Source organism: Chrysemys picta, chromosome 1, assembly GCF_011386835.1.
Source record: "Chrysemys picta bellii isolate R12L10 chromosome 1, ASM1138683v2, whole genome shotgun sequence".
NCBI lineage: Eukaryota > Metazoa > Chordata > Testudines > Emydidae > Chrysemys > Chrysemys picta.
In genome coordinates, this window is record NC_088791.1 from 311,673,837 (window position 1) to 311,686,043 (window position 12,207).

Consider the following 12,207-nt stretch of genomic DNA (forward strand, 5'->3'; position numbering starts at 1 on the left):
GCTCAACAGAGTTTTCTTCCTGGCCTGTAGTGACCCACCATTAGGTCAGCTAACTGAAGAGGCCTGAACAAGACTGGTCAATGACACAAGAAGGCAAAATGCCATTGCCTGTTAGGTTCTTGATGACAATGGAGTTTGAAGTAATGTTTCTTACCTACTTGTGGAATCAGTCTGAGGGACACCCTTACAACATAGCCCCAGACAAAAGAGATCCTTCTTTCTTGACATGGCAGTGACTGTGACCCAGTCTCCCCCACAAGTAGTGCAGTTGCAGTTTTTATCTGCCTGGATTTTGACCAGGTCAACTATTTTTTAAAGATTCTGTGTAGTCCCTTCAGCTTTTTAACCTTTACCCCTTTTTTCCTAGTTTGGTCTAGATGACATCGACATGATGATGCCCCTAAGCATTTCCATTGTTTGAAATTCACATCTTGACTTGCCAACTGGATCATGATGTCACAAATGTTGCATTTGTACTTACCAGTCTGTAAGCAGTACATCAGCACAAAATCCAAACATCAGGGAAGCTTCATGTTAAAGTTCTAGCTGCGCTATGATTGACTCTGCTAGCAATCCCCAGACTTGGACAGACATGACTGTAATCTAGAACAGTTTTCATGACCAGTGTGGACAGATTTTTTTTTTTTTTTTTTTTTTTAGAACTACTGTATTCTATAGACCACCAACATAGGCACCCCAAATAGTCTGTAGTATAATTTCATAAAGATGGTCCTCAGAGGGAAAATCCCAGTGCACACTGGTCAGGAAAACTGCACAGAAGCAAAACTTACCGTGTTCAAGTCAGGGGAGCTGGACAATCTCCATCCCAGAATATGGAAAGAGCTGGCACATGAAACTGAAAGTCTAGTAGTAATGATTTTTAATAAATCTGTCAAATCAGGGATGGTACTGTATAACTGGAGAATAGCAAACATTGTACCTATATTTTAGAAGGGTAAGATTGATCCAGGCAACTACTGACACATCAGTCTGACCTCAATGTAAGACATTGAACAGATTTTGAAAGAAAGAATAAAAACATGGAGGTAAATAGAATAAATTGAAACTTGGGTTTACTGAAGGTAGATTGTGCCAGACTAACCTGATATCTTTCTGTGATAAGTTAACTGATTTTTTTAGACATGGAAAATGCAGTTGATCTAATCAACTGCATTTGATATGGTGCCACATGAAAAATTATTTCTTACAATGGAGATTAGCACAAGAATTGTAAGGTGGGTTAGGAACTGGCTAATTTGGTGGATGATAATGGGTTGTGCAGAAAAGAGAACTATTAAGTGTGGGGGAAGATTCTAGTGGATTTCCTCAAAGATCAATTTTGGGAGTCATTGTCAATACAGAGAATTGGAATATTATACAGGAAGCATTGGATGATCTTAAGGACTGTAGTAATAGAAATGGGATGAAATTTAATAGTACAAAGTGCAAGGTCATTGCACTTACTGACTAATAACAAGAAATTCTGATATGAGCTGAGGGTTCATCAGTGTATTAGTTGATCACAGGATGACTATGAACCACCAATGTAAAGCAGCTGTTAAATAGAAATATGATCTGAGGATGTAACAGGCGGGGTATTTCCAATAAAAATAGGGAAGTATTAAATGCCATTGTACAAGGCACTGGTAAGACCTCTCTAGGATAAATATAAAATTAAGAATTAGAGTTAGTTTAAGTTTGGTAAAGGAAATAAATATGTGTTGTAAAGAAAGGCCCTGACTAGCAATTAGAAGGAAAGGCCTTGAAAATAATTAATTATAAGGCCAGAAGGAATGAAGTAGGGAGGATGTCTGTTTCAAAGAATAACTAATGAGATAAGGGGAAGTTTCTAAAAAGAAGGACTCTGACTGATAGGGATGACTGCAGATGGTTTTAAATAAAGAGAATCTGTCCTAAAATGAGCCAACATGACCCTTCCCATCCCACACACCAGTGTTAACACTTATGTGAATCAAAGTGCAATGGAAAAATTGCTGGTTAGCAAGAAGGTGGGGAGGAAAGTCCTAGGGAAGGAAGGAGGTTGTAAATCTTATCGGGATTAAAACTGGAAATAAGGGTGATCTGTCTCCAATTGGTTTTTAGGTGAAGTCAGTACTTGGCAATGACATCACTTGTTTGTTGAAGGGTATAATGCTAATACTGCCTGACCATGTTGGAGCTGACCAACGTGGATCTAAAGCAGAGGTGGGCAAACTATGGCCCGCGGGCCACATCCAGCCCGCGGGACTGTTCTGCCCAGCCCCTGGCCTGGGAGGCTAGTCCCCGGCCCCTCCCCTGCTGTTCCCCCTCCCCCACAGCCTCAGCTCACTGCGCCGCCGGCGCAATGCTCCGGGCGGCGGGGCTGCGAGCTCTTGCCGGGCAGCTTCAGAGCTGCGCGCAGCCCGACCTGGTGCTCTGTGCTGCGCGGTGGCGTGGCTGGCTCCAGCTGGGCGGCACGGCTGCCTGTCCTGGTGCTCTGGGTGGTGCGGCTGTAGCGCCGCCAGCCATCAGTGCTCCAGGCAGTGTGGTAAAGGGGCAGGGAGCAGGGGGGGTTGGATGGGGGCAGGGAGCAGGGGGGCAGGGGAGGGCGGGGATAGAGGGCAGGGGATAGAGGGCAGGGGAGTTCGGAGTGTGGATAGGGGTCGGGGCAGTCAGAAGGTGGGGAACAGGGCGGTTGAATGGAGGCAGGGGTCCCGGGGGGACAGTCAGAAAGGAGTGGGGGTTTGGATGGGGCAGTGGGGGGCAGGGGTCCGGGGACGGTCAGGGAGCAGGGGGGCATGGCTGGGGCAGGGGTCCCGGGGAGGCTGTCAGGGGACAGGCAACGGGAGGGGTTGGATGGGGCAGGAGTTCCGGGGGGGCCATCAGGGGGCGAGAAGCAGGGGTAGTCAAATAGGGGGCGGGGGCCGGGCCATGCCTGGCTGTTTGGGGAGGCACAGCCTCCCCTAACTGGTCCTCCATACAATTTCGGAAACCCAATGTGGCCTTCGGGCCAAAAAGTTTGCCCACCCCTGATTTAAACACCCCTGGGGTTAGCTCATTTGTAAGTATCTGATTCTTGATCAATTGTTGATAAATGTTTTGTTACTGCATTGGTATAGTAAATTGCTTATTATTTAGGCTTGTTCAGAGCAATTGTATAAACACCATTTGGTCTTCAGATTTAATAAAGGAATTTATGGTTAAATTAGGGTTGTGGTAATACTCTGCATAAATATTAATAATTCCAACAACTTCATCTGGAATACTGTGTACAATTCTGATCACCCATGTTCAATAAAGATGAATTCAATCTAGAAAGCTGCACAGAAGGGCTGGTAGGATGATCATGGAAATGGAATAACTAATAGAAACAATAGAAAACTAAAAGAGCTTGGTTTGTTTAGCCTAGCAAAATGAAGGCTGAGTGGGAATGTATGTTTGTTTATGTTTCTGAACACAGCACGCTTCACAGGGTCTCCAATAGAATTATGCAGTTTTACAACTCATCAAAGCTGCAAGATCAGACAGTACAAAACCAGACAAACATAGTCATAACATGTTGGGGGTGGTCATTATAGTAATAAAATAGGAAAAGATGTTCCTAAATAGGAAAAGGAGGGAAGGAAGGGACCAGGGAGTGGGAGAAGAGCTAATTAACCTAAAGGACAATGTCAACACAAGGACAAATAAATATAAACTGGCCGTGAATAAATTTAGGCCAGAAATTAGAAGGTTTCTAACCATCAGAGGAGTGAGGTTCTGTGATAGCATTCCAATTGGAGTGAGGAGGAGGGGAGAGAGGGCAAACAACCTAACTAGTTTTAAAATGTAGCTTGATAATTTTTGTGAATGGGATTATGTTGGGGTTGCCTGTAATAGCAGGGGACTGGACTTGACGACCCAGGAGGCCCTTTCAGTCCTGTGTCCTATGTTCTTTGATGATATTATGGTTTCAGACATAGTGTGGAAAGAGCTTAGGTAGCTGCTGTGTTCAGTAGCTGGATGACCGCTAGTGAACTGGTGAAGACCCCTAAACAAGTACATCTTCGCGATGTTCCTGGTGTTCTGACCCCCCGAATAGAGCAGCAGGCTCTTCAGTGGACAACTGTTGGTGGCCTGATCCCTCCTGAAGCAGTAACTTTGGAGGAGGTTTCTGGCAGCTCACTTCCCCTTGGGGACACCTGGATCTTTATAGAATGGAGAGCAGTGGATCAGCCTTTCCTCCAAAGCACTGGGATCATCAGAGATGATTCTGTCCCTTTTGTCCAGTGTCCCTCTTCCCTTTCTATGCACAAAATATCTGTAAGAGGGATGTCACTGGCAGGTTCAACATCCTTTTCCAGGGATAGTGGGATCTTCAGAAGGAGGCTGTTGATGGCCCATACATCTCTTTTAGCTTAAGAAGATCTTTGGGGAAGCCCATTGGTAGCTATTCCCTTCACATCTTCCAGAGCATCAAGGATATATATTTATATATTGTTTGTATATATTTGGGTATAGTATATACTTTGTGTATACATAGTGTTGCCCCTTTTTGATCTTAGCAGCTAGTCAAAATTTTAGGACCTGAGGTTGTTCCAGTTGGGAGTAGAAATTAATGATAGAGTCAGGTATTTTCTTTGATACAATCTTGATGAATTACAAGGAATGTATAAAGTCTTTCTTTTCTGAATGCAGGAGGAACCAAAAACAGGAAATAGCTTCTTTGCTTATAGACCCCAGCCTCTTTTGCCAGCCCCTGACTCAGAAATCTAGATTTTTGCAGGGTCATACATTGTGCTTGTTCAGGTGGCCCCCTGAAAATCCATTGGGAAGTATACAAACAGGTATTTTGAGTATTATTTGGTTCTGGAATAGTTAATTTTTTATTTTAAACTTTCTTTTACAAATAAATATGAAGTCATAAGGCCTTTTGGTGGAAAGGCATCACACAGGAAGGAGACTTACAGGAAGTTGGTGATTCATGACACACACACACACACACACACCCCAAGATCCCGGTGGAGTGGTCTGTGTGAGAACATGCTTTCGACAGTCTGGAGAGACCAGTCCTCATTTTTCAACATTACCTTGGAGCCTGAATGTATTGTTGATAATTGATTGTCAGTAGGTATATTTTCAAATGTCATGAGCAACTGGTTTGCTGGAGCCCATCTTTCTTGAAACAAGTCTTGAGATGGTTTGATTCGGGCTGTGATGTACTCCATATCTAGAATTTCAAGTACTTTTTCTTAGACACTGTTGAAGTCTGAGTTTTGATAACTTTTATTACATGCCTTGGCTTACTGAGCTTCAAATGTTATTGATGGACGTAAAATGATCTAATCTTAGTTTAAAATCCATCTGTAGTATTTGCCTCAGTCTGCAGCTGTGAAATCCTGTGTCATATCTGTGTGCATAACTATGTTTAAATAACTAATAAAATAATAATTTTATTGCACTTTCCATTCTCAAAAATCTTTAGAAACTTTGGTCCAAATTCACTCACTCTTGGGAGCAGGAAGGTACTGACTTGCTGTGCCAGATGGGCTGATTCATTGGGGAGGGGAGAGGTAGTGTTTCCACTGTTGACTTCCTCAGGGAGGTTCTATTAGAGGAGGACAGCTTTATATTTCATAGAAGCCTCCTGGTAAGAGGTGGTCAGAGGATGCGCCAGGGGACCTTCAACACTGGGCTCTGTGGCTGAGAAATTTAACATTAAAACTGGTGAATTTAATAGATCAGTGACTATAACACTAATCGTGTGACACAAAGAGGAGATTTAAAGGTAGGGCTGTCAGCAGTGTTTCATGGGAGTGAAGGACAACTCTATATAGAAGATCAAGGCCAAAACTTATTTTTAAGAAGCAACACACCACGCTTTATTTGTGGTCCAAATGATATTATCTATCTATCTATTACAGCCTTTCATGATCTGCATTATTATAATCATTATTATCAGCTTTGGAATTTGCTCCCCGAGTCACCACAGCCTGGACCAGTACACTGCAAAGCTCCCCACTTTCCTCAGTTGTTTGGGAAGAGGTAGGCTGGTGGATTGGGAATGTGGGCCATGATCCTACCCTGAGATCCACCTGGATAGATCCCTGCATCTACACACAGCTTGTTGTAAGACTGGGGCCTTAATTCTTTCTTTAGATTTTCAAGATGTGTCTCATGCGCCAGATACCTCCCATGAACAAATAAACAGTTATATTGTGATGTTCAGCAACATAAAATAAAGTGATCTGTATATTGACTTGCTATGTGATATGGCATGTAAAGCGCCAAAACAGGGAGAAGTGGGTCAGGGGCATCTCTTAAAGGAGAAGGTGGGTTGGGGTGGCTAAGGCTCTTGTCTCCAAGGTGTCAGCCCCTGAGGGCTGGGTTATTTTACCTAGGGTGGATAACATGGAGGGGGGCCTCAGGTTTATTTGAGGTTTTGGGGAGAATCCCCAGTCTGAAGTGGGGTTAACTGGTACCTGCTAGGCCTTGCCCTGCACAGGGGCTAATCTCTCCATTAGTGTTAGCTGGGCAAAGGAGGAGTGACAGTTTTGTGTGGTTCCCACCGTGGTGACCGAGATGCTGCTGGGCAGGGCTGGGGGCTGGCTCACAGAGCTGCTGCCTTTAACGCAGAGGCGAGTTCAGCACCCACCACATCCAGCCTCCCACCCGCAGCCGGGGCCCTGTAAGAGCCCGATGAGTCCCCCAGGCGGCAGGGGGCGCTGCGCGGATTCTTCCCAGGCAGTTCTGGGCCGCTCCCTCGCCGACTCCCCCCCTTTCCCGGAAATGTCTCTAGGTGACGGCGGCTCTGGCAGGGAGACGCCGGGCGTAGCGGGGCGGTGGCAGCTGTGAGCGGCGGCGGGAGCTACCATGGAGCACATCCGCACCACCAAGGTACCCGCCGCCGCCCCCTCCCCGCGCTGCGGGGCAATCGGGGGCCGGGTGCGGGAGGGCGCTGCGGGCCATGGGGGTGCGGGGGTCACTGTGGGGGGCCATAGGGGTGGTTGGGTCACTGGGGGAAGTGGGAGGCCATGGAGGGTGCGGGGGTCACGGGGGGGCTGTAGGTAGTAGGGAGCTGGGTGCGGGAGGGCGGTGGGGGGCGATAGGAGAGGGGACCTTTGGGGAGATGCTGCCGGGAGGATGGCAGGTGAGTCTCTGCTGCGTTGGGGGAGCTGTGAGGGACATGGGTACAGACAGGGCCGGGGCCGCTCTCTGCTGGCAGGATCCCCCCCCCCCGTCACTCTTTGGAGTCGCGGCCGGTTTGGTGCAGCAGGTTTGTGAAGTACAAACAAAACGGGGAGTGGTGAAAGTCTCTCTGCAAAGCCACCTCCCCCTCTCTGCCTGTGTTCTCCCCACTCCGCGCTGATATGGTTTCCGCGATGGGAGCGGTCACAGGACGCATTTTTCCTCCTGTGCCTCACGGATCACAGAAGGTAGAGATAGAGCAGACTTTCCAGATCAAGTCATCTCCTGTCTTCCCCAGCTAGAGCAGGATATAACCCCACCAAAGGAAAATATTCAGTGTACACACTATACATGTCAGCTGGAAATATAATTATGTTCAAAGGGGGTTAAAATAGTTGCCAAGTTCCCCTGGAGTGTGTTTCTCTGTCAGTTCCTGTGGTTTTACAATAAAAAAAATTTTTTTTAAATGTTTTCCTTTTGCTGGGTGAAAGACTCAAACAGAAGTCATGCAGAGGAAATGGTGCAAGTGGTTGTGCATCTGACAACATCTTGTGTACAAAGTAAACAGGCAAAGAAATGGAAACTCTCTTCCCCGTTCTGGTTTTATGATTTATTTTTATATGAATAGTAGGGAAAATTCATACAGAAATGTGATTTTTAAATTGATGATTCCTCTTTAAAGATGACCTGCAAAGGGAAAAAACTGGATTTGAACCAATTTTTAGTTCTTTATGGTTCCCAGTAGAGCTAGAACACAACTGATGGGGCCTGTAAACAGTCAACGTCCAAGCTGATTCATGCATAGCCATCTATCCGCCAGTGTAGAGCCCAGTTGACTTCAGTAGAGCCCTGCACGGGCATAAGGGACTGCCCATGCTGGATCATGGCTCTAGTGTAGACAGATTGCCAGGATCTTTAATACCATGTCAATTAGATTTGTTCTGAGCAAAGTCAATGAGTGAAGTGCTGACTGCTAGTCTACTCTAGTACTCTCCGAGCTCTGGTCAAGTGTAGGTAGTCTCTTGGTCTATCCAAGGCCGTGATCAAGTGTCTTGTTGTTTTTGGTCTTTTGGCCTCGAGATGAAAACCTTGTCTTTGCTTCTGGGACCTTGACGTGAAAAAAATTATTTCTAACATTGTAAGCACAAATTGACATGAGTTGTTGTTATGGTGGGAAATATTTAGAAAATGTCCCTAGTGTAGATGATGATGTCTGCAAAACAACTCCAATGATATCACGAATCAAGAGAGTGAAGGATGAGCGAGAGGATTTTTAGTAACTTTTTAAAACTTGTGTGCATCTGTTTTCTAACTTAGGTAGGTCATACTTTGGAGAAAGAATGCCTTTGTTAAAGATTCATCACCCTTGCCCCTTCAGTTAGTGTGAGAGCTAATAGAATGCATTCTCTGAGACATCTCCAGAAAAACCACTTAGGCCAGAGTAGACATTCCTGATATTTTTCCTATGGTAAAGAAAAGAAGTAAGGGGAATTTAATATAAACAAAACGTTCAGGCCCTCTTTATATGTTATAAAGAAGCAAATGGCAGAAGCAAAAATGTTCCTAGTTGAAACTACTTGATGTCTGTGTTTCTGTGGTGTCTGGTGTTTTTTTGATATGCAGAATGAGTTGCAGTTCAGCACTCCCTCTCTCCTTGCTGGAGGCTGCTGTCTGCAAAGGCTGCTGAAGACTGCATTATCTGCAGTTCCCCAGAAGCCATCACCTCACAAGCAGTCTGACCATAAAGATTTATAGACATATGGCGGAAGGGGATGATGTCACGTTCCAGTTTTAAAGTACTGTAGTTATAGCCAATATTTAATTAAGGGAGCAGGTTATCGGTTTTTAATTTTTTTTATGCATCAATATAAAACTCATTATGGCTGGGGAGGGTTTGATCAGTCAGCTGCTTGCCAACAAAGCTACATAAATTAAGACTTACTATGCTACACAAAACTAACATACTAGAGACAAGTGAATAGGCTGAAAGAAACATTGTCATTTTTAAAGTAATGTTTGAGAATTTTGTTTTTACTACAGCAAATTTTAACTCCTGTAAATAAAAGTAGCAATCCAGAATATAGATATGTTTTACTTTTAACTTTACATTTGACAGGAAACTGGGTTAGCTAGGTTCACTGATTTCCAAGTAGTTATTTTGGCACCAAACCTCCACCTAGCTCTGTGTAGGCCCAATCCCATAGGAATCAATGAGGCTCAGGATGAGTACAGGATTTGACTGTGCAGAGTTAATTGCAGGAATTGGGCCTAAGTTTCTCTCTTGTCAAAAAAATCCTTTATCTGTAAATATAATCAGATAAAGAGAGAGAAATTTAATTTTTTAAAAAGGAAATTTAAATGGTATGTCCTGAATTTTTTGAGGGTGCTCTGTCAGAGACTAATATTATTTTTAAATCCTGCTAGAAACAATTCACATTAAAATGTGGGATTGAATTGTCAGGAATGACCAAGGTTGGCTATGAAAGGACTCTATTCAACTATGAAACATGTCTACTAATGTGCTTGCTTTGTTTGTTTGGATTTTTTTTTTTCAAATAAACTTTGGAGGATATAATGTGCATGGGAGTGGAGGAAGGCAGGCAAGCAGGCATATACCAGTTGATAATAAATGTAAGCAGATCTATTATGGGAAGTGGGGCAATTCAAATATAAATATCTTGCAAATTCCTTCTGCATAATAGTTTAGGCTGGACTTTGTTCTGACTGTTATAGGAGGCATATTTACTTTTTTAATCTGACTGCTCTTTGGAGATTTTGTTTTTCCACGTGGATGGTATAGTAAATGGCTAAACAAACTATGAATGCTGCAAATGGAATCCTGGCTTGAAGGCAAAATTTATAGGGGGGTCTAGGGGCAACAGTGCAATGACACGCCGATCTAGACCAATGGGCTGGCAGTGAGAACATTAACCTGAAGAGGTAATCATGAAGTTCCTTCCCTTTCCTTTCCAGTCTCAGTAATGAGGCTATTTTATTGTGGATTGAGTTTGTAATTGTAAATTCTCTTTGGAACTTTGGAGTTGCCCTTGTTACAGCACATACTGAGTAAAATTTTCTAAAGCACCTAATTGACTTGGGAACGTAAATCCCATTCTCTTTCAATGAGATTTACGCTCCTAAATCCTTACATACATTTCAAAATTTTATCCATTGTTCCTCTTCGAACTAAACATGCGAAATAAAGATAAAGGGCAGTGTGAGTGAGATGGATTTTATGTGAAGTGGGGTTAGGAGAGCCCAGTCCCTGTGCTTCTGCCTCAGTTCCCCTAGTAGTGCCACTTTAGTGCTCAGTGGAACCTTAGCAGTGGTGCACTAGAGCCTAACCCACACAGTCACAGAATATTTAAAGAGCAGCGACTGTTGGGCCCAGTATTCTACCAATGAGAACTGTTGACACATGCATCCAGTCTTCTTATCACTGACTTTGTGATCTATAAAGCCATACACATAACTGTATTCAGCCTGTGGACGGACTTTCCAGTTATGGTGCTCTTTACTTTTTTAAACAAATCTGAAATGAACTCTACAAGTGTCTGGCCAAGCTTTTGTAATGTACTTAGATGCTTACATTGTACAGGAGTGACAGTTTGTCAGTCTTTTTTTTTTTTTTTTGGTTAGACTAAAGAAATAGTATGGTTATGCTCAGAAAAGAGCACCACAGATTTGTTTCTTATGTGTATTCCAATTAAAATCTTCTTTTAGTGAAAGAATTCAATTGTAGTACTTTTTAGTTTATTTACTATTGGAAAACAATAGAGCTATGGGATTAATTTCTGCTTCAAAAATCATCAGTACTTCTGAGTCCATTCCACTGTAGGGTCTTTTACTAGTAATACTTTTGTCAGAAGGAGACAACTTGGCTGTTGGATCTCAGGATGAGTTTGCAGGCATGGTATTTAATAAGGGTTTGGGGGGCAGGAAATCTGTTTGTAACCTGAACAAATTTGATATGGAGTCATGGCAAGACAGTAAACTTGGAATGACAGAATACAATATTTAGTTACTTCTCAGAGTTTAATCGCTTTTTAAACACTTGCAAGGCAAGACTTAAGATTGTTGTATTTTTCTTCTGTGATATACTAGCCATCTTACTAGAGAACATTCAAGACATGTCCTTTGTTATGCAGACTTTGATCATCACTACCAGTCCCAATCAAGTACTCAGTCCTCTTCTGTGTCTCTGGTCACTGTAAATAGATTTCATATATTGTTGGGGTGACTGGTTTCCATCCTGCTATTGAAAGCTCTCTACAATTCTTAGAGACAATGTTATTTTTTGTCAAAATATTGCTTCCAAACTACATCTCTATCCCGATATAACGCGACCTGATATAACACGAATTCGGATATAATGCGGTAAAGCAGTGCTCCAGTCATCTAGAATGATACCATTATCTGTGCCTGCATTATCGAGGTAATATCTAGGAAATGCAGATGCCTGCTTTGTTGATCCAGGCCTTTATCTATGCTGTCACAGCCACCTCTCCTGGGTACTGATCCTGCTGCCATAGAAGTGATTGGGAGTTGTGCCATTGACTTTAATGGGAACAGCGTTGGGCCCCTAGTAACACAGCTCTAACTTGGCACTAATGAGACAGTCCTGCCAAGAAATAATGAGAACTGCACAGACCAGCCTTTCACTGTCGTGCTTTTGTGTTGTGGTGTTTCACATATAGGGTCATGTAACATTTGTTTCTTGTAAAACAAACTGTGTGGAGTTTTTAAAGGGCTTTGTTCATGCCAGCTAAATTGTGGGCTATCTAAAACCCCTTTTTATGAAATATTCCTTTATTGGGGTTAAGAATGGGAAGATTTTTGGTTGGGTGCCAGCATGAGAGATCTCTCCCCGCAAGGGCTCTCTATTTTAAAAACAAGTCCTCTGCTATTTTAGGAGAATGTCTTTTTGCTGATAGTAGCCCTTGTTTCCATTTTACTGGGAGTTTCCAGTTCACTACCAGAGAGCAAGTCATTACACCATGACCTAGGTTTTGGAGGGTGGGAACAGTACAAAGTGGGAGTGAAAATGAAGTCAGGACAGGT

General features: G+C 43.4%; 1 protein-coding gene across 2 annotated transcripts in view; it reads left to right on the forward strand.

Moving 5' to 3' along the window:
- The first annotated feature begins 6,701 nt into the window (after positions 1–6,701).
- The window catches only part of MTMR6 (myotubularin related protein 6), a 33,432-nt gene continuing 27,926 nt past the window's right edge, over positions 6,702–12,207 (forward strand). For both annotated transcript variants that reach the window (XM_065581439.1, XM_005286697.4), the window contains exon 1: positions 6,702–6,855. In XM_065581439.1, the coding sequence (XP_065437511.1) occupies positions 6,832–6,855 (24 nt within the window). In that variant the 5' untranslated portion in view covers positions 6,702–6,831. The remainder of the gene's footprint in view (positions 6,856–12,207) is intronic.